Below are 22,348 nucleotides of genomic sequence, written 5' to 3' on the forward strand. Positions count from 1 at the left end.
TGCATGGAGTTCATGCTCTCCATGACTTCTCCCAGTTCTAGAGGTGCTTCCAGCCCCGTTTTCTATCCTCCCCCATGATTGGCATGTCCAGTCCATCGAGGAACTTCTTCATCCTCGAGTCCCCATTGGGGGCTCTGAGGTGTACAGTCCCCAGTAGGAGGCCTCGAATGCCTCTTTGATCTTTTTTGGCCAGGTTAGTAGTCTGCTATTGTTCTCCCTGATCTGAGCTATTTCCCTCATGGTTGCCTGCTTTCTCTGCTGGTGAGCCAGCAGGTGGCTGGCTTTGTCTCCTTGTTTGTAGAAGGTCCCCTGTGTCTGTCAGAGCTGGTACATTGCCTTCTCAGTGTAAAGCAGGTCGAAATCCATTTTAGCTTTTTAATCTCCATCAGCAGCTCTGTGGTCGAGGCCTTGGATTATCGCCGTCTACCTCCAGTATGGAGTCGACCAGTTGTTGCCTAGCCGCCCTCTCCTGTCTGTCTCTATGTGCTTTATAAGCAATTATCTCACCCCTAATCATAGCTTTCAGCCCCTCCCAGAACGTGGAGGGTGAGACCTCCCCATTCTGGTTGGTGGTGATGTACCCATCTATGGTCCGAGATATTTTCTCGCAAAATGCCTTATCGGCCAGGAGGGCCATGTCCAACCTCCATGTTGGCACAGCCCGCCTCCAACCTCACCATCCATGTAATGTGGAGCATGGTCGGAGATGACAATCACGGAGTATTCCACTCTTACTATCCCTGGAAGCATCGATTTCCTCACTACAAAGAAGTCGATGCGCGAGTACACCCGGTGCACTTGGGAGAAGGAGAAGAACTCCTTCTCCCCTGGCTGTGTGTCCACTGTCCCCACCTGCTCCATAAATATGTTCAGTTCTTTTGCCATATTTGACATTTTCCCCGATTTCGGATTTGATCTGTCTGTCCGTGGGTCCTGTACACAGTTAAAGTCCCACCCCAATCGTGGGAGTATTTATGTTGGGGATTTCAGCTATGGTCTTTTTTATAAACTCTGGGTCGTCCCAGTTGGGAGTGTACACCTCAAACCAGGACCCCTGGTGCCCCTTCCAGTACACTGCTGACCATGACATGCTGCCTGCCTCGGGTCTGTAATCGTCCTCGTCGTGGTAAATACTGTCCTCTTATTAAGCGGTATGGCTACTGTGGTGAATGTATAGTACTAGTAATTCACCAGTGTATTAGTATCATGTTCTGCCATTGTGTTACAGCTATGTTTTGTTGTTGACCTTGTGGGCTCCACCTATGGGCCATTGTGTGGCTTCACCCACAGGGGATATGTTGGGGCATGTACAGGCTCCGCCCATGGCTCCTCCCCTTGAAAGGAAGTATAAAGGGCAGTTGACCTGTAGGCGGTCCACAGTACTGCACTAGTTGCAGGCAGGCTCTGTTCTAAGCTGATTAAAACCTCGGTTTGCTTCTACTCGTGTCTTTGAGTGAACTGATGGTCGCATCAGCTACCCCCCTTGCTTTCGTCCCATAGCAAGAATGATAATCTGTCCAACCTTACTTACCCGCAGTCACTCTCCCTCAGGTGTGTCTCTTGAAGGAGACTGCCAGTTTTCACACTTTTCAGATGGGCGAAGACTCTGGATCTTAGCACAGTCCAGTCCACTGACATTCCAAGTGACTATTCTGATAGGGGGTCTTTGTCTTCCCCCCACTTCCTGCGGGATCAACCATACTTAACTTGTGGGTGCCCCCCTGCACTCTCGGGTTTCCGTTTGTTAGGGGGCCATCCAAGATGGCACTGGTCACCGTTCTCACCATGAAGCTGGGCCCCTGTGCTCCGGGATTTTCCTTTGTTCAGGGGCCACCCAACATGGCCGCCAACTGTGTGTATGCCATGTGGGTGATCCCCTGCAGACCGGGGTTTCCTTTTGTTTGGGAAACCTCCACAATGGCTCTTTGCGGTGCCATTTTGTTCCGTATCGCCACGTGTCTCCTGTTGTAGCCAGCCTCAAGCCCTCCCAACCCCCCGTCCCTTTGTTTTCCTAATGATTCTGTTCCCACCCCCCCCCCATCTTCTCCTCTTCCCATCCTATTGTTGTCGCCTCTCCAGACTCCCCAGTTTACCCCCCCCCTTGATGGTGAACCCTCCACGTCACCAGGCTCTCCTGTGGGGGAGATGGGGTACCCCTCTCACTCGTACAACTGGCGCTAGCTTTCTCGCTAGTTTTGTGACCCCCCTTCCTGGGGTCAGCTATAAGCCTACACTTTCCCCTCTATATGATTTCCTTTATTTTCATCCTGCTGACTCTCTCCTGTGCTCTGCTGCCCTCGCCCTTCGTGCCTACGTTTTGGCTCCCAGATTCAGAGCAAATTTTGTACAACTGCACAAAATGTCTCTCAGAGTTTTTCAGTCTCTTCAGGTGATCTTTTCACTGCTCTCTTGGTCACTGTTTTCCCAGCCCATTCTCCTGGACGAATTTGTCTGCGTCCGCAGGGGTCGTGAAAAATATCACAGGCCACAGGCAGGTACATCACCAACCAGAATGGAGAGGTCTCACCTGCACTGGAATGTGACCCAAAGCATCCCAAACTTCACTTTTCTCTTGTACAGAGCCGTCTTCTCTCTGGTTTGCCCGGCGCTTGGCCAGGTTTGCACCACTGTCCTGAAAAATCCTGATCTGGTATCCTTCCGAGTTGCAGGCCTTTGTTTGCCTGGGCCAGCGCGGGATTCTCTCCCGGTCCTGCAATCGGTGCATTTTGGCGATTTTCGCCCTCGGCTGCTCTGCGACCTTGGGTTTCAGCAGGAGTGATTGGTAGGCTCTGTCTATTTCTGGCGGGCTGGGGAAGCAGTCCCTTCCCACCAGGTTTCCCAACATCCGGGCACTTAATGGGGTCCCTGCCATTGGTTTCCTCCGGCAAGCCCACTATCCTCAGGTTCTGGGCGGTGACCGGTTCTCCTGATCCTCTGTTTTCCCCATTAGACTTCCCTCCATAACCACCAACCTCGCTATCGCTGTCTCTAGGGCAGTGATCCGGTCACTCTGCTGATCCGTTGATACTTTCTCCAATTTCTTGATGGTGTTCCCCTGGGCCTCCAGTTGTCTCTCTGCCTTGTCCAGGGCCACCTGCCTGGTGGCCAGGGCTTCCGTGACCGCCACCCTGACCACAGCTTTGATTTCCTCCTTGAGCTCCCTCAGCTCTCTAGTGAGTAAATTCCTCCATCCACCCTCTGGTGAGGGGGAGCCCAGTGTGCGGTTTGCAGGTCCCTCTCGTTCTGGTGTGACCGGTGCTTTGTCGCCTCATGCATCCGCCACCTTGACCGCTCGTTTCTCCTGGTTTCTGTCACTTTTTTGTTTCTTTGTGGCCTCTGGAGCAACTGTTGCTCGGCAACGTCTCTTGTGCTGTTGTTAGGTAGGGTGAGGGGATACGTTTTTCCCTGTTCTAGAAGGCTATTGTGAGTAAAAGAGCCTAATTTTAGGTTCTGAGGTGGAGAGTGTTTGTGTGTCCGCTCAGCACACCCCCGTCACCGGAACCATAGGTTTTTTTTTTTGGAGACATTTTCAGATATTTAAAATCGGGACACTCAAAAGTTTTGGGTCTGATTAAAATACACTTTTTATTGTGATTAACCAGTTTCCCAAGTCCGCAGCCGCCATGTGAGGTCCCTGACCGGCCATACGTGGTTAGAACCACGCCGTCAGGAACTCGGCCTGCTGGGAGCGGAGTATCGTTGCGCAGGCCTCTGGCAATGGCCCCAAACCGCACGGCATGAATCGCGGACGCGCGGATATTCGGGGCCTGGAGAATCGCTGGAGCGGTGCGGGGCCGATTCCATCATAAACATTGATTCTCCGGCCCCACGCCAAACGCGATTTTGGGGCGGGGCTGCGGAGAATCCAGCCTCTTATGTTTGGTAATATTCAAATGAAGCTGAATTGAAGTTTAAACAAAAAAAACATTTACCAAAATGTTTTGGACACAATTAGTGCCTGGATTCTGGTCTACGATAGCCCTCGGCCGTAGCATCAAAAAATAGGTACTGATCAAAACTTCAGGGGCCACATTTTCAAACACCTATGGAGATGAAGTTGGGTGCAGGTGCATTTTGAAAGTAGTGCTCGCAGACAGTGTGCCAGTCTGCTGACACCTCAGACATATGCTGCTACTTTCAAAGTGAGGGCAGAGGGAAAGCAGTAATCTGCTCTCCCCTGATTAATGGCCGTAAAGCTCCTTGAAGAGCTTGTTCGCGGGCTGGAGAGTAACGAAGGAATGTCTGAAGCCCAGTTAGTGGCTTTTCATTTCGAAATAGAGGCCTGTTAGCTATGAAGATCTGACATGGGGTTAGGACCCAGGTAAGATTGGGTATCGGGATTCCAAACACAGATTGAAATCTCGCCCCAGATAGCTGAAACATTTGGCTCCAGACATGATTCAATTTCACATACGCATAATATTGTAGAAAGACTAAGTGATTAGTGTTATGATCTTTAACTGAGGTCAATTAGAAGTTACGGCTAATCAGCTGGTCTTCCTGTTACCAGAGACTTGTTCTTCCAACAGAAAAAATGAAGCATCAGCTTCCCTCTGGCAGGAGCCATGAAACTTTAACCATATACATACAGACAGATTTAATTCATAGGCAATTTTCTCCAACACAAGAATAAACCCCAGGTTGAATCAAAATTCCATGGCTCATAGCGATGTTATTTTATCCTGCACAAAATATTGAAAATGTAGTGGCTTCCATCTGATAACCGCTTGCAATCAAAAGTTCCTGCACCCCCCGCACCCATTAAACTTTTTAGCCTTCAACTGAATTATTTCAATAAGTGTCGATCAACTAAAAATACTTTAGCGATGAAACTTGGATTTGGATCACTCCATCAGAATCAAACAGGAAATTGAGTATCTTAAAAAAAAATCTTCAGTTATAAAATTAAGGTATGCTTTGAGACTGCCAACTGTTCGAGAAATTTTTGGAGAACACCCGGCTTTTCGACTAAAAAGTTTTTCAATCTAGTTATCAATGCCTGAGCTGTTGAAGCCCTGGTTAAGAATTGCATGAACTTCTTCTAATAATATGCATAATGGTGCCTGCTGCTTGGAAATCCCCCCCAGAATGTGGTTGAGAATTTTTTGACGATGGTATACTGCCAACATGTCCAAGCACATCAAGGTTCTGAATAACATCGATTTCAATAGGATTTGTTTTCAACACAGGCATTATTTGCTGTCAATGCTAGTTTGCTTTAAGTACGCTTCCAAGTCTACACAAGCAAATTGTGTTGTCGTGGGAACGATTTATCATTTAGCTCTTCCAAGTGATATAAATGAATAGCAGTGCTATCCGAGATGCCAAGAGAGAATATCAAACCAAGCTAGAGTCACAGACAGACTCTCGACGTTGTGGCAAGGACTAAACAACATAACGGGCTACAAAGCGAAGCTGAACAGTATCTCTGACAGCAGCGCACCCCTCCCCGATGAACTCAATGCATTCTATGCTCGGTTCGAGCAGGTAACCAACAATCCGCTATCGAGTGCCCCAGCAGCCCATAATTCACCCATACCCACCATCCCAGCTTCCGAAGTCAGATCCGCCTTCCTGAAAGTGACCCTTCGGAAGGCGACGGGCCCGGATGGGATCCCTGGTCATGCACTCAGAGCCTGCATGGACCAGCTGGCAGAGGTACTCGTGGACATCTTTAACCTGTCCCTACTCCACTCTTGAGGTCCCCACCTGCTTCAAGACCACCATCATACCGGTACCAAAGAAGAACCAGGCAACATTCCTCAATGACTACCGTCCGGTGGCCCTGACTTCAGTCGTAATGGAGTGCTTCAAGAGGTTGATCATGAAGCGCATAACCTCCATACTCCCAGAACACCATGATCCACTGCAATTCGCATACCGTTGCAACCGATCCACATCAGACGCCATTTCCCTGGCCCTACACTCATCCCTAGAGCATCTCGGAAACAAGGACTCCTACATCAGACTCCTATTTATTGGCTAGAGTTCCGCCTTCAACACCATAATCCCAGCCAAGCTCATATCAAACTTCAAAAACCTAGGACTTGGCTCTCCACTCTGCAACTGGATCCTCGATTTTCTCACCAACAGACCACAATCAGTAAGAATGAACAACAACACCTCCTCCACAATAGTCCTCAACACCGGGGCCCCGCAAGGGTGCGTACTTAGCCCCCTACTCTACTCCCTGTACACACACGACTGCGTGGCAAAACTCGGTTCCAACTCCATCTACAAGTTTGCTGATGATACAACCATAGTGGGCCGGATTTCGAATAACGACGAGTCAGAATACAGGCGGGAGATAGAGAACCTAGTGAAGTGGTGTAGCAACAGCAATCTCTCCCTCAATGCCAACAAAACTAAAGAGCTGGTCATTGACTTCAGGAAGCAAAGTATTGTACACACCCCTGTCAGCATCAACGGGGCCGAGGTGGAGATGGTTAGCAGTTTCAAATTCCTAGGGGTGCACATCTCCAAAAACTGTCCTGGTCCACCCACGTCGACCACCAAGAAAGCACAACAGCGCCTATACTTCCTCAGGAAACTAAGGAAATTCGGCATGTCCACATTAACCCTTACCAACTTTTACAGATGCACCGTAGAATCATCCTATTGGGCTGCATCACAGCCTGGTATGGCAACTGCGTGGCCCAGGACCGCAAGAAACCTCAGAGAGTCGTGAACACCGCCCAGTCCATCACACGAACCTGCCTCCCATCTATTGACTCCATCTACACCTCCCGCTGCCTGGGGAAAGCGGGCAGCATAATCAGAGATCCCTCTCACCCGGCTTACTCACTCTTCCAACTTCTTCCATTGGGCAGGAGGTGCAGAAGTCTGATAACACGCACAAACAGACTCAAAAACAGCTTCTTCCCCACTGTCACCAGACTCCTAAATGACCCTCTTATGGACTGACCTCATTAACACTACACCCTGTATGCTTCATCCGATGCCAGTGCTTATGTAGTTACATTGTATATGTTGTGTTGCCCTATTATGTATTTTCTTTTATTCCCTTTTCTTCCCATGTACTTAATGATCTGCTGAGCTGCTCGCAGAAAAATACTTTTCACCGTACCTCGGTACACGAGACAATAAACAAATCCAATCCAATCCAATCCACAGCACAGCGGTGGGTTAATAGGACACTGCATTCGCCTTTTCTTTTGTGAGGAAAACATTACTCGCCAAAACATTAAACATGCAGAATTCACTTATTTTCTGTGAGCAAAAGATAGCGTTAATTGCTTCACAGAAGAGAAACAGAATTCATCAACATGCGCAAACAAGTTTCAAGTTGATTTTTTTTTCAAACAAAAGTAATTTTCTTACTCCTTCCTTTAGGCTATACATTTCCAAGACTGTGTTTATATATTGCAGTGCCATCAAGCTTACCATGCAGGTATCAAGTTCTTCCAGCCTCTCTAATTCGGACAGTTCCTCAGTAGTAACAGTAAGTCGCTTTGTTGGCTTCTCTTCCAACACTTCTATTTCTGTGGATTCCTGCCGTGGTAGTGGCTTTCCATGCTTTGTCAAATGGTTTGCCTGTTGTAGAAAAGGTGGGCAAGTACATAATCAGCAAGAAAGGAAACATATCACCACCTGCAAAATATTTCTGGTTGTCTATACTTTAAGTGGTTTCTTGCGCCGGTGTGATAATATTGGAATTATATGCATTACCAATGAACTAATATTTAACTTGATATCAACTGACATAGGCAAGATTTCAATTTGCTCATCAGCAAGTGCTCAAAGACTCATCTTATTTACCTAGAAGAGGGTGTGTTGCCTCTGAAGAGTAACAGCACGGTTACAGCAAAGAAGGAGACCATTCAGCCTGATGTGTCTGTCCTGGCTCTCTGAAGGGACAGTTCATTGAGTTCCATTTTCCTGCCTTTTCCCTGTGACCCTGCACATTCTTCTCTTTGCAGATAACAATCAAATTCCCTTGTGCATGCCTCAATTGAACCAGTCTACACCCCACAGTCAGGCAGCGCATTTCAGATCCTAACCAGTTAGAATCATAGAATCCCCACAGAACATAAAGAGGCCATTTGGCCCATCGTGTTTGCACCGACACTACCCATTCCCACTTCTCCCCTATTCCTGGAACCTAACCTGCACATCCCTCGTGGCTAAGGAACAATATATCATGGCCAATCCAACCAACCTGCACATCATGGCCAATCCAACCAACCTGCACATCATGGCTAATCCACCTAACATGCAACCTTACTTGCTGCATGGAAGAAGTATTTCCTCATATCACCATTTCTTCTTTTGCAAATTAGCCTAAATTTGTACCTTCTGGATCTTAATCCTTCCTCCAATGGTAACAATGCCTCACTATATACTCTGCCAAGACTGCTTATGACTTTGGGCACCTCTATCAAATCTTCTCTGAAGGAAAATGGTTCCAACAGCTCCAAAGTTGAATTCAATTCTGAATCATGACTGTTCTGCTTATTACATCTGGGGCTTTGATTACTCCAAAGCCTCTCAAGCCTACGTGATCATTGTCCATAACGTCAGTAAATTCAAGCCAAAAGATGCTAACGACAACTTAACTGATCAAATGTTAGGATTCTATCCCATAATTTCTGTTCTGTTCCTAAAATGGTCTTCCGACAGTCAGGGAATCGTACTCCTTATCCCTCATGATACAGCTGATAACTTTAATCAGCTCTCCCCCACTCCCACATCTGCCTCCCCTCAACCTTCTTCCCCACCTGGAAGCAGAAACCCTCCTGATGTCACAGTTGCTTACCCAAATGGCACAGTTGCTAACCTCCAGAAAGCCAAACATTTTCAGATTTATTCTTCTCTAACTCCAAACTCCAAGTTTAAGAGCGGGATTTACTGCCTGTTCACGCCGGCCAGAAATTCCTGTCCCACGCTGGCACCTGGGTTTCCTGGCGACGAGTTACCGGGAAATCCCACTGACAACGGCGGGGTCAGGAGATCCCGCTCGAGGGCCGCCTCCACCAAAAAACACGCGGCAGAGTGGTCGGTACATCCCGCCCACTAACTCCAAAGTTTCCATCTCCTGTCAAAGAAGCACTGTGCACTTTGAAGAAGATTTCTAACTTGCAGCCTCCTACCAAAGCTATCCTCAAGTTATTTCCTCAAATCATTATGATTTAGTTGATAGCTTCCCCTTCGACTTTCTTTTCCCCCATTTAATTAGGGGCTCTCTATCACTCTGCCATCTTTCTCATTTTGTTCCCTCTTCATATCAATGGTTTCTTCCATTCATCAGTCAACCCCGTCCAGTTTGATTATGTGGCCCCACATACCTAAATTTTGCTCAGACTGTATTGCCCGAGTGTTTGCTATCTTCAAAATACCCTGGCAATGTACTAGTTGGCATCACATTTTAAATGCCACGGTCTGTAAAGGGTGAAATATCTTGTTACTTACATTTCCCCCCAGAGACACTAATTTCATTGTCCTTTATAAATCTAAACAGCAGCCACCTATTTACTTTATCGGCCCCATATCTATTGCTGATTCACTCTTGGTCTCAATTTTGCTTCCGATGCCAAAGAGAACAGCTGCTTCACCTCAATTCAGCTAGCTTCAAGGAGCTCTTATTTCTCTTTTGTGTCAAGCTATTTTTTTCTCTCGGTTAAGCATAATTCTCGACAAAGATCATGGACATTCATGAACTGAATGCCGCTCCCATTGCGAAGATAATTTTGTAACATCACCCCCACATTCCTGACAAGATAAAAGGAAATCTAATTGCTTCTCTTCTATTTTGAGCCTCAAGCTCCTTTTTCATAGAATTTACAGTGCAGAAGGAGGCCATTCGGCCCATCGAGTCTGCACCGGCTCCTGGAAAGAGCACCCTACCCAAGGTTAACACCTCCACCCTATCCCCATAACCCAGTAACCCCACCCAACACTAAGGTTAATTTTGGACACTAAGGGCAATTTACCATGTCCAATCCACCTAACTTGCACATCTTTGGACTGTGGGAGGAAACCGGAGCACCCGGAGGAAACCCACACACACACGAAGAGGATGTGCAGATTCCGCACAGACAGTGACTCAAGCTGGAATCGAACCTGGGACCCTGGAGCTGTGAAGCGATTGTGCTATCCACAATGCTACCGTGCTGTGCAATCTTTTAGGTTTTTATCAATGTTTATGTGGTCAGTTATTTGTGTGAAATTTCAACTCTCACCTTCTCTAGTATGAATCAAGACCAAATGCTCAGTCTCTCACTCAAATGCTTGTAGGCCCTCAAAATAGTGGATCGTCTTTCTTCCCAGTTACTTCATGGATCTTAATCCATACTTTTAACCTGCATTTACCTCGTCTTTTATTGATCTCAATCACAGCAATATCCTTTTATATTTTAACCAACCAGTAGCAGTTATCACAGTGGTAGATTATGGTTCCATCCACTGAAGCAGTTTATTTCAACAAGATATAATCTTTTTATCCAATCTGAAATTAAAGTAAAGCTTCAAGTAATCTTGCAAAGCAAAATAAAATCACCAAGGAATAGAGTTGACTTTTCATTCAGGGAAAATAAAGCTAAAAATAATTATAAGATTTGAATTTAGTTAAACATCTGAATGGGTCAGCAGTTGAGACTTTAGGAACTGTCATCCAAAATCAGAAAGCTCATTGCAATTTAATTCAAGCTTCCCACAGTTTCCAATGATTTAAAAGAACCAGTGACACCTGGGGAATCATCTCTGAAAATTACGGGTGACAACTGCAGCACCAAAAGTTATGAAGCCTGCTTCTAAGGCGATTTCCTTTCCCAGTCTATTTTCTTCTTTAGGGTTCCAATGTCTGGACCTTCAATTATCATCTGGCTTTACTTGGGCTTGCTCCAAAAGTTTGCCATTCCTTTTATAATTGTATATCACCTAACACAAAAGCAGGGACATTTAAAATAGAAGCTACACAATTTCTATAATGCAATGATGCTGAAAATACACCAAAAGCTTACAGTTCTGGCGTAGAATGGGCCCATTTATAGTGGCATTCAGCATAACATACAATTCATTACACTTGTCTTTTATAATAAACACAATAATTTTTATTAGAGTCACAAGTATGCTTACATTAACACTGCAATGAGGTTACTGTGAAAATCCCCTAGTCGCTACATTCCGGCGCCTGTTCGGGTACACTGAGGGAGAATTCAGAATGTCCAATTCACCGAACAAGCACGTCTTTCGGGACTTGTGGGAGGAAACTGGAGCGTCCGGAGGAAACCCACACAGATACGGGGAGAACGTGCAGAATCCGCACAGACGGTGATCCAAGCCGGGAATCAAATCCGGGTCCCTGACGCTGTGAAGCAACAGTGATAACCACTGTGCAACTGTGCTGCCCATATCGTCTTTAACATAATAAAATATCTCAAGGGGCTCCACAGGGGCATGATTACGTGTGGTAATGAGACACGAAAATATTAGGGCAGATAACCAAAAGCTTAATCAAAGAAGGAGATTTTAAGGAGAGTTTTAAAGGAGCAAGGTGGAGAGAAGGAGAGCTTTAGGGAACAAGTTCCAGAACAAAGGGCCCAGGCAGTTGAAGGCACAGCTACCAATGATGGAGTGATTAAAAGACTAGCTGCAGATCAATACATAGATTACAGAAGGATTTGAGGTGGAAGAAGAATGCAGAGATGGGGATTATTGGATGACCTCAAATTTACACTGAGTAGAACATGGACGACCAACGAGGAGCACATTAGAATGGTTAAGTCTAGAGTTAACAAACATGAGCCGAGTCTGGGCAGAGTCAGATGATGTTACAACAGTAGAAAGAGGCAGTGTTAGTTATGGCATGGTTATGTGGTTGGAAGCTCACTGAGGGGCCAAATATGTACCAAGGCTGTGGAATTATTTGGTCCAGCGTCATGTTGTTACCAGATAGAGGGGCAGACCTAGAGGAGCAGACCTAGAGGCTAGAAGTAGACTCTGTGGTAGGACTAAAGACAATGGCTTCAGTCCTTTCAACATTTGAAGGGAATGTTTATTCAGCTGGTACTGACAATTTAGAAACAGTAAATAAATCAAGAGAGATGGTGGCAAGAGGAGTCTGCTATTGTCAAAGTGCGTGTGGAAAATTACATGTCTTTGGGGGAAGCACAGATGAGAAACAGGAGAGGACCCAAGGACAGACCCTTGAAGATATCAGAGATAACAGTGGGAGTGGAAAGGGATGTCATTGGAAGTGATACTTTGGGTATAATTGGATAATAATGTCACGAGGTGAGTGCAGACTCACTCATTGGACAGTTGAAAAGCATTGCAGGAGCATGGTGTCGTCACGTCAAATGTTGCAGAGAGATCAAGGAGGGGGAGTAAGAATCGGTTAACTTTATCACAGTAACATAGGACGTAATTTTTGACTTTGGCAATAGTAGTTTTGGTTCCGTGGTTGAAGCAGAAACCCGCGTATAGGGATTGAAGGGAAAGATAGGAGCCTTTAGAAAGGAAAGTGAGTTTCAGAGATGGTATTCAAGTTTGCAAGATCAGATGGAGCAAGGGTTCCACCTCAAAGAGTTGACTCATCCTCACCCTTGAGAGTGCTCAATATACCACCTTCAGCTGTATCAGCCCCAACCTCGCACACAAGATGGAGGCATTCATTCTGCAGAGCACCTCACACCAGAACCCCTTTTCCATACCCTCTCCCAACTCTTCCTCCCACTTTGCTTTGATCCCTTCCAGTGGTGCCTTCTCCTCTTCCAAAATAGCCCGTAAACCACTGACACTACCCCCCTTCTCCAGTCCACCTGTCGTCAGCCATGTGGCAGCCGGCTCCACCGGGAAGCTCTCTATCTCCTTCCTGGCAAAATCTCGAACCTGCATGTATCTAAACACTTCGCCCTGCTCCAGCCCATAGTTCGCTTCCAGCTCCTTCAATCCTGCAAACCGACCCCTACAAAACAGATCTTGTGGTGTTTTAATCCCCTTCTCCTCCCATTGCGAAAATTTCCATCCCATTTTCCTGACTCAAATCTGTGATTCCCCCGAATCAGCATTTCCCTTGACCCTGCCTCCAACCCGAAGTTTTGGTGAAACTGTTTCCAAATTCTCAATGAAGCTATTATTACCGGACTCCCCTAGTACCTCCCCGGGGCCATCGGGAGCGGCGCTGTTGCTAGCGCCTTCAATTCCGACCCCCCTGCACAAACTCTCCTCCATTCTGACCCACTGGGAATCAACCCCTCTGACCCAGCTCCGCACCCTCGCCACATTCGCCGAAGACAATCATTCCTTGACATCATTTGTCACATCTTGCCAATTAGAGCACCTGCCCATTGTGCTACTCTTGGTCTCCTTCCTTTCAGCCGATTTTCTAATCAGGTTATTTGTCTTTACTCCTATTAATTTCAAATTTCTCTCTCTGCTGAAACGCTTCATCAAATGCCTTCTGGAAGTTGATATAAACAACATATTTCCCCTGTCATCTACTGCGGTCATGTCACCAATAAATTGAATCGGATTTGTCAGGTATGGCCTACCTATAACGCCAGGCTAGCTCTTTTTGATCAGCTGAATGCTTGCAAGGTGTTCCGTCAGCTTATCCATAATTATAGACTCTATAAATTTCCTAACAGATGTTAGGTTAACTGGTCTATAATTCCCTGGTTTCCCTCTCTCATCATTATGGAAGCTTAAATATTGTTGTAGTAAAGAACACTTAAATCATATGAAGTGCAAATAGACTTGATGATTATTTTCACATCTTGCTTTAAATACTTTCTTCTTGGTTCTTTTACCCAATTTTGAAAACTTCTATCCATTATGTCACTACATATCAAAAGCACAGACGATAAATAAGTTGAAATAAGCAAACATTATAGTTCTGACACTTACCAGTTTGTGTTGTGAGCTGGAAAGTGCTTCTAAAATTTCATCTACAATATGGTCAGACAGAAACGATGCCACAGTCAGCTTGACCTCACTATACGAGAATTGGAGAAAGACTGTATTAAATGAACATTCGACAACGTAAAAGCGAAATGCATCACATAAGAACTAGGAGCAGGAGTAGGCCATCTGGCCCCTCGAGCCTGCTCCGCCATTCAATTAGATCATGGCTGATCATTTGTGGACTCTGCTCAAACTTCCGGCCTGAACACCATAACCCTTAATCCCTTTATTCTTCAAAAAACTATCTATCTTTACCTTAAAAACATTTAATGAAGGCGCCTCAACTGCTTCACTGGGCAAGGAATTCCATAGATTCACAACCCTTTGGGTGAAGAAGTTCCTCCTAAACTCAGTCCTAAATGTACTTCCCCGTATTTTGAGGCTATGTCCCCTAGTTCTGCTTTCACCCGCCAGTGGAAACAACCTGCCCGCATCTCTCCTATCTATTCCCTTCATAATTTTAAATGTTTCTATAAGATCCCCCCTCATCCTTCTAAATTCCAACGAGTACAGTCCCAGTCTACTCAACCTCTCCTCATAATCCAACCCCTTCAGCTCTGGGATTAACCACGTGAATCTCCTCTGCACACCCTCCAGTGCCAGTATGTCCTTTCTCAAGTAAGGAGACCAAAACCGAACACAATCCGCCAGGTGTGGCCTCACTAACACCTTATACAATTGCAAAATAACCTCCCTAGTCTTAAACTCCATCCCCCTAGCAATGAAGGACAAAATTCCATTTGCCTTCTTAATCACCTGTTGCACCTGTAAACCAACTTTCCGTGACTCATGCACTAGCACACCCAGGTCTCTCTGCACAGCGGCATGCTTTAATATTTTATCATTTAAATAATAATCCCGTTTGCTGTTATTCCTACAAAAATGGATAACCTCACATTTGTCAACATTGTATTCCATCTGCCAGACCCTAGCCCATTCACTTAACCTATCCAAATCCCTCTGCAGACTTCCAGTATCCTCTGCACTTTTCGCTTTACCACTCATCTTAGTGTCATCTGCAAACTTGGACACATTGCCCTTGGTCCCCAACTCCAAATCATCAATGTAAATTGTGAACAATTGTGGGCCCAACACGGATCCCTGAGGGACACCACTAGCTACTGATTGCCAACCAGAGAAACACCCATTAATCCCCACTCTTTGCTTTCTATTAATTAACCAATCCTCTATCCATGCTACTACTTTACCCTTAATGCCATGCATCGTTATCTTATGCAGCAGCCTTTTGACAAGCCTTGTCAAAGGCTTTCTGGAAATCCAGATATACCACATCCATTGGCTCCCCGTTATCTACTGCACTGGTAATGTCCTCAAAAAATTCCACTAAATTAGTTAGGCACGACCTGCCCTTTACGAACCCATGTTGCGTCTGCCCAATGGGTCAATTTCTATCCAGATGCCTTGCTATTTCTTCCTTGATGATAGATTCCAGCATCTTCCCCACTACTGAAGTTAAGCTCACTGGCCTATAATTTCCTGCTCTCTGCCTACCTCCTTTTTTAAACAGTGGTGTCACGTTTGCTAATTTCCAATCCACCTGGACCACCCCAGCGTCTAGTGAATTTTGATAAGTCATCTTTAGTGCATCTGCAATTTCCCTAGCCATCTCTTTTAGCACTCTGGGATGCATTCCATCAGGGCCAGGAGACTTGTCTACCTTTAGCCCCATTAGCTTGCCCATCACTACCTCCTTAGTGATAACAATCCTCTCAAGGGCCTCACCTGTCATAGCCTCATTTCTATCAGTCACTAGCATGTTATTTGTGTCTTCCACTGTGAAGACCGACCCAAAAAACCTGTTCAGTTCCTCAGCCATTTCCTCATCTCCCATTATTAAAACTCCCTTCTCATCCTCATCACGGTTGACCAGAGACATTTCCTTTTGCTGTAAAGCAGGCATTGTCAAACTTGGGGGCGCGACCCACGGGTGGGTCATGGGCGGGTTCCGGGAGGGTCGCGGAGCAGTCCGGCGCGGCGCTCCCGATCACGCAAATCTGCGCGCAACAGCTGGCTGTTAATAACGTCGGCTGCAAGTGGCCTTCAAAATGGTCGTGAACATGTAAAAAAAAATATGGCCATACTGCGCATGCATGCCAGATCATCGGTGCACATGCGCAAAACTATGCGCATGCGCGCCGATGATCGGGCACACATGCGCAGTGCGTCTGCTTTATTTTTAAACGGTCGCAGCTTTTTGTTTCACAAGTTCGGGGGGGGGGGCAGTTTATTCATTTTATTTTTTTTTTAAGTGGGGGGGGTTTATTTGATAAAATTTTACAGGAAACAAATGCAGAACTTTGGACAGATGGAGACTCCATACTTTCTGACACCCGAAGGCTTCACCTTCATCCAACAGATTGGAGGAGCGTGTACGAGGGCCAAAGGGACCCAAAACCATTTCCTCCATTTTTGTCAGCTGCAAATAAGGTAAGAGAAAATGGTGGGTCACGCAGGTTGGCTGGCGTGGATGGCGTAGGTCGGCCGGGTTGGGTCCCAAAGGTTGGCCAGTTGGTACAAATTTCAAAGAACACTGCTGTAAAGCTCCCTTCAACCAAAGCTAAACTCAAGATAACCTAAACTCAAGATAACCTACACTAGGGAAGTATCTTCATTAAATTAAGCATCCATGAAGTGAACAGAATGATATTAGAGGGAGCTTGGTCCTAAGAACTGGGTGAGACCACCCAAACAGATTTACTTTCAGGTGCTTCAGCTACCAAAGGATGAGTTTTTAATTGTAACAGTTGGGATTAAATCCTAGATGTTTTAGGGAAGAAATATAACAAACATACTTCTTTAAAAAAGATATACATTCATTTAAAACAATATATGTTAAAAGATTGCGTGGAGACAGAAACATAGTTAACGTTTCAAATCCAATAACCCTTTCACAGACTTGTTCTGAATGCTGGCAGACCTGCTGAGTTTATCCAGCATTTCCCGTTTTTATTTCAGATTTCCAGCATTATTTTTGCTCTTATTTTAAAAGGTGGTTGTATTTTGCCGTTGGAAATTTCAGGCATAGTAACATAAGATGGTTTTTTAACAATGATAAAAGCCACATACTTTACTTCGTTGGACTATGCAAAACTTGAACTTTATGTCACGATTTTTTTTGTGCAATGGCTTTATTATTACTTCGACTGTTCAGCTGTTAACACCAATGGAGAAATCCCTACATGAGCTGATGGCTCAGGTTTGGATTGACATTATTCTCTTTGCTCATCTTTTTCACAAACAAGCAACCCCTTCATCACCAAATAAAATCCAAAACCTATGTGCTGCTAATAACTGCAGTCTTTGTATCAATACTTAAAACTGGTAAGGGATAGTATTCCATTAGTTAAAGGAAGTATTTTAAAAAACAATATTCATTACAATCATACATTTCAAAGCTTTTCTTACAGGTTGAGACTTCCCCCACTAACTCGAGAGGAAGTCCGAGAGAGCTGCCAACCAATCTGATTGGCCAGCAGTTCTGTAGACCCAGTGCCATCTCTGGAAGTGGTAGCCGCTGGACTTCAGGCAGTCCCTAATGCTGAGAAGCCAGGAGGGGGTCTCCCAGTAACATGCCAACCTGTCCCAGTGAGGGGGTTGTGTTCCAGATGCCGGTGACGGTTAGGGGACCACAAAAGAGGATCTACCCTCCACTCCCCTGCCCAACACCAGCTCATGCACCTAAAACTAAACATGTCATGGGCTTGCCCCCCGGGGCCCAGATAAAATATTGGAGGCAGTGGTATGAGGCCCACTTAAGTAGAGATTAATTGGCCACAGGGACCTCAACAGGCTCAAGGGCATCACAGCACACCCCTGTATAATTCAAGCAGGTCAAGAATGGTTGATAGCTGAATTCCCTTCCACTGGACTTTACCCGACTCCAACCACCTTCAAATCTGATGGCCACTGAGTGTAAAATTCAGCCTTATGATTCTAGGACTCGTCTCCCATTAGTAAGCAGCATTGTTTACTGTGAAGATATTCTTCCTGCATTTATCCTAAATTTGCCTTTCACTTGTTTGCACCAATATTTCTTTACTATGGTTTACATTGAAGCAATGCTCTGGATATATCATTGCTGTACTGTTTAATGTCGAGCATTTATTTAAGGTTCCTCTCAGGTATGTACTTTCCAGGTTAAAGAACCCAATTTTTTTTCCACAGATTTTCCTCAGAGTGACCTTCCGGATATTTCACTGTGTCCTGGTGTCCCACCTGTTCTTGCCAAAATGCTCAAATGACTGGGATTTCCGCTCCGCTGAGGCACTGGGCCGGCAGGCAGGAGCTGGGCACCGGCGGACAGATACCCGACGGGCAGTGGGCAAGGAGCAATGGGCCGGCTTGCAGGGAGCCGGCGGGTAGGGAGCCGGGTGCTGGAGAGCAGGGAGCCGGAGTGCAGGGAGCCGGGCGCCTGAGAGCTGGGAGCCTGGCACCGGACAGCAGGGACCGGGAGGCAGGGAGCCGGCAGGGAGGGTACCTTGGACCGGCTGGCAGGGACCGGCGGGCAAGATGCTGCGGGGCCGGCAGGAAGTGAGCTGGAGGCCAGGGGCCAGCGGGCAGGGTGCCAGCAGGCAGGGAGCCGAGGGACGGCAGGGGGATTGCAAGAGGTCAGCGGGGGGAGAATGAGACACCTAGCTGCAGGTTTGAGCAGGTAGTGAGCAGTGGCTAAGCAGGTGTGAGTTCATCGCATAAAATTGCTCAAACATTGGTTCTTAATTTGCAAACTTACACAAAGCTAAAAGAATGGGTGCATGGGAAATTAAAATGCTACACTGCTCCCAGACCATTGTGCAGGTTTCTAGTGAGAGTTTCTAGTATGAGTTCTGGCATCAGCAGATTATGTTACGTGCATGCCTTGTAATTAACAACTGAATTATTTTAAAAGCATTTGTGAGAAGACATTAACTTCTAAATGATTTGATAAGTACTAACGGTACAACAGTTAATTATGTTCAACCTTGTATTGGGTAATTTAATTTTCAGAAAGCAAACACAATGGTTCTGGTATACTAATAAGCATTGTCAGTAAAAGGATTGTACCATTTGTGTGTTTTTATTTTTGGAATTATCACTCACCTACTTAAATTCTCCAGAGTAGATTTTGCCTCAATATGATGATTACTACTGCCTGTAAATAATTCATCTCCATTCATGTTGAGTGGCCATTATGTTTCCACATTTAATATTGCTGAGAAACAGTGGGCTGAATTTTCACATTAGCAGAAAGGCACAATTTAGGCTCAGCCAAGTTTGCTTTGATTCCAGCAGCTTGTGCAAACGTAGTGTTCATGGCAGTCAGTGCATCTGCTGTATTTCTCATTGCTTTAGAAGGGGTTGCCTGATTTGGCCAAGAATAATAGGTCTGGATTCTCCGTCCTGTGACACTGGCAACACGGATTGCAATCAGGAGGAGAATCAGGCGTCCAGCCGGAATGGACGTTGACACTGGTTGTGGAACTACTGCTAGGCTCCGGCCCCCACAGGCGGCAGGATCGGGGTTTATGCCCGCGCGCCAACAGGAGGATGCTAATGGATGTAAGTTGGTCTTAATGACACATTTACATCCACTTAGTGGGTCCGGCACCAGATTCTCCAGGCTCTCGCAATTCTCCAGTCCGGGAATCACGTGGACGTGGATCACTAAAGGTATCACCAAGTGTTCCTGATATGCTGGTCCCAATGGTAGGCCAAGAGGGTAACCCCTTAAGGGAGTTGCCGCCAAAGTCTACCCGAGGGCGAGCCTCCCCACTCTCCCCTTCCGCACAATGCACTACCTGCCCACCCCTCCCAGACCGCACCCCACCCTGCAGGCGACCGGCCAAAATGGGAGATCCCCCCTCCCCAGAGAGAACCCCCCCCTCGCCCCAAGGACCCCTTTAATAGGAAGACTCCAACCAGGGACCCTCTAAATAGAATCATAGAATTTACAGTGCAGAAGGAGGCTATTCGGCCTATCGAGTCTGTACCGGCCCTTAGAAAGAGCACCCACTCAAGTCGACACCTCCACCCCATCCCCGTAACCCAGTAACCCCACCCCACCTTTTTGGACACTAAGGGCAATTTAGCATGGCCAATCCACCTAACCTGCGCATCGTTGGACTGTAGGAGGAAATGGCTCCCAGCCTGCCGGCACCCTGGCAACCAGCCCTCCGGCACCCCGCCCGTCTGCCCCCGACTCCCTAACCGCCGGCCCTCTGCTCCCTGCCCGCCAGCCCCTGGCCCCCAGCTCATTGCCTGCCGGCCCCCAGCACCTTGCCCGCTGGTCCATGGCACCCTGCCCACCAGGAGGGGATATGTGAAGCGCGAGAGAGGCACTTACAAGCTTATGGATCTAACCCTTCTCGCTTAATTTTTTCTGCTGTGCTTCTCAACTCAGGAAAACCAGCTGAAATGGGAGTAAATAAACAATCAACTGCAAAACCGGAGACACACATCCTCCTTAAAGGCTCACCAGCTTCCCCCCCCCTTTAAAAGTATGTCATAGTGAAATGCTTTGGGGGCCACTCAGGGACATGAAAGGTGCAGTATAAAACTGAAACAAAAACAGAAAATGCTGGACAATCTCAGCAGGTCTGACAGCATCTGAGGGGAGAGAACGGAGCTAACGTTTTGCATCTGGATGACTCTTTAAATTGAGTTTCTTTACATCTTTTTACTGTGGGCCATAATTACCTGGCTGAGCTTCAGCACCTTTTTTTGAAAATCAGCACTATGTTGGATTGTTTGCAATCCAGTAATCTTTTCCAGCACTCAGCGACTCTTTCATAATGACTGTCAGAGCTTCATAAACATGATCCTTCCGCAAGAATTTCTTTGTTCTTTCCATCTTTCTAGAATCTATCTCATTAATGTCATTTTGCAAAATATAACCAATTAATTTAATCTCCTCAGAGATGAACCAGAGACAAAAGCAGGACCAATGATTGCTCCCAGGCAGCTCTTATGAAGCTCATAATGGCTAACATTATTTGGCACTTTGATTCAACACTTCAACAGCTACAATCAATGCTGGTGCTCAGTCTTCCCAAGTGTTAGATTGGTTTTACACTACTGGTAAAGATGCTAAAGATTATAAAGTTAAAGCCTATTGTCAGTGGTAGTATAACACAGACGGGATTTAGAAATTATTCTGAATAGAAAAGTCTGAATCGTTCATATAATTTCAAACTTACTACTGATGCACGATTAAAACTGGAATTACCGCCAACGCACAATAGATTCAAGTACCTAATTTTATTCAGAATATCGATGCCCGATTGCTCAAGTAGAACATTCTTGACAAATGTCCGAGGGATGGAAACTTTCTCCGTGCTGGCCTCTATTAAATTCTGGCGCAGGTGAGCTTTTCTCATCACGTGAGGGCACAGTCCCTCGGCTGCATCCACCATGGATTCCAGCATAGTCTGTAAAGCAAAGGTGAAAACACTAAAAACCAGAAGGATTTAACGTTTTTTTTTAAATAGGAAAGCTGTAGCCACCAGCTGAAACAGCAATATAATACTTAATAAGGAGAGTTATAATGTAGGAATAGACAAGATACTAAAGTACATGTTTGAAGTAGTTTGATAATAAACAGAAGAAACCCAATGCTCTACCAATTAAACAATTATTTACTCAAATCCTCGAGGGGGGAGTCCAAATAAATCCATAAACAGCAAATATCAGAATGCTCAATCTGTACTATCACAAGCTTCTCTATTTATAGTGATCACACATATCAGTAACATACCAGGGCAGATATAAAAACACTAAGTTCTCTTCAGTAATATTTCTAAAGTCCCAGCTGAGATAAAGACTTGCTCACATCACAATCAAATATTGGTCGGGCAGCATGGTGGCGCAGTTGTTAGCCTTGCTGCCTCATGCCGCAGAGGACCTGGGTTCAATCCTGGCCCCAGGTCACTGTCAGTGTGGAGTTTGCACATTCTCTTCGTGTCTGCATGGGTTTCACCCACACAACCCAAAGATGTGCAGGGTAGGTGACTTGGCAACACTAAATTGCCCCTTAATTGGAAAAAAGATAATTGGGTACTCTAAATTTATTTTTTTAAAGTCTGAAAACATGGAGGCAGTGAGCTGAGTGAGATGATGGTGAGGTACTGAGTATTGTCATCGTCCGTGTACGTTCTAACTCAGAGTTCACTAAGATGTTGAAGTTGCACTCGGTTTGGTTCAGCTGAGAGAGTATTCACGGAGAAGGATGGAATTGGAGGAACAGGTACAGGATTCATGGTGGGGCAAGAATCGATGCCTTTCGGCTCCCCATTTTCAACTGAAGGAAACATACAGCTCATCCACAACTGAATATCCAACAAAGGAGAGAATTTAACCGACAGCAATATGTGCGGCTTAGAATCCCTACAGTACAGAAGGAGGCCATTTGAGCCATCAGGTCTGCACGACC

General features: G+C 45.9%; 1 protein-coding gene across 7 annotated transcripts in view; it reads right to left on the reverse strand.

The window, feature by feature from the left end:
- LOC119965968 (F-actin-uncapping protein LRRC16A-like) overlaps window positions 1-22,348 on the reverse strand; it is a 458,632-nt gene that overhangs the window by 98,341 nt on the left and 337,943 nt on the right. For all 7 annotated transcript variants that reach the window (XM_038797016.1, XM_038797019.1, XM_038797017.1 and 4 more), the window contains 3 exons: window positions 21,172-21,347; window positions 13,867-13,954; window positions 7,405-7,554 (listed from right to left, as the gene is read on the reverse strand). In XM_038797016.1, coding sequence (XP_038652944.1) covers window positions 7,405-7,554; window positions 13,867-13,954; window positions 21,172-21,347 — 414 coding nt within the window. The remainder of the gene's footprint in view (window positions 1-7,404; window positions 7,555-13,866; window positions 13,955-21,171; window positions 21,348-22,348) is intronic.

The sequence above is a fragment of the Scyliorhinus canicula genome, chromosome 5 (genome assembly GCF_902713615.1).
Source record: "Scyliorhinus canicula chromosome 5, sScyCan1.1, whole genome shotgun sequence".
NCBI classification, from domain to species: domain Eukaryota; kingdom Metazoa; phylum Chordata; class Chondrichthyes; order Carcharhiniformes; family Scyliorhinidae; genus Scyliorhinus; species Scyliorhinus canicula.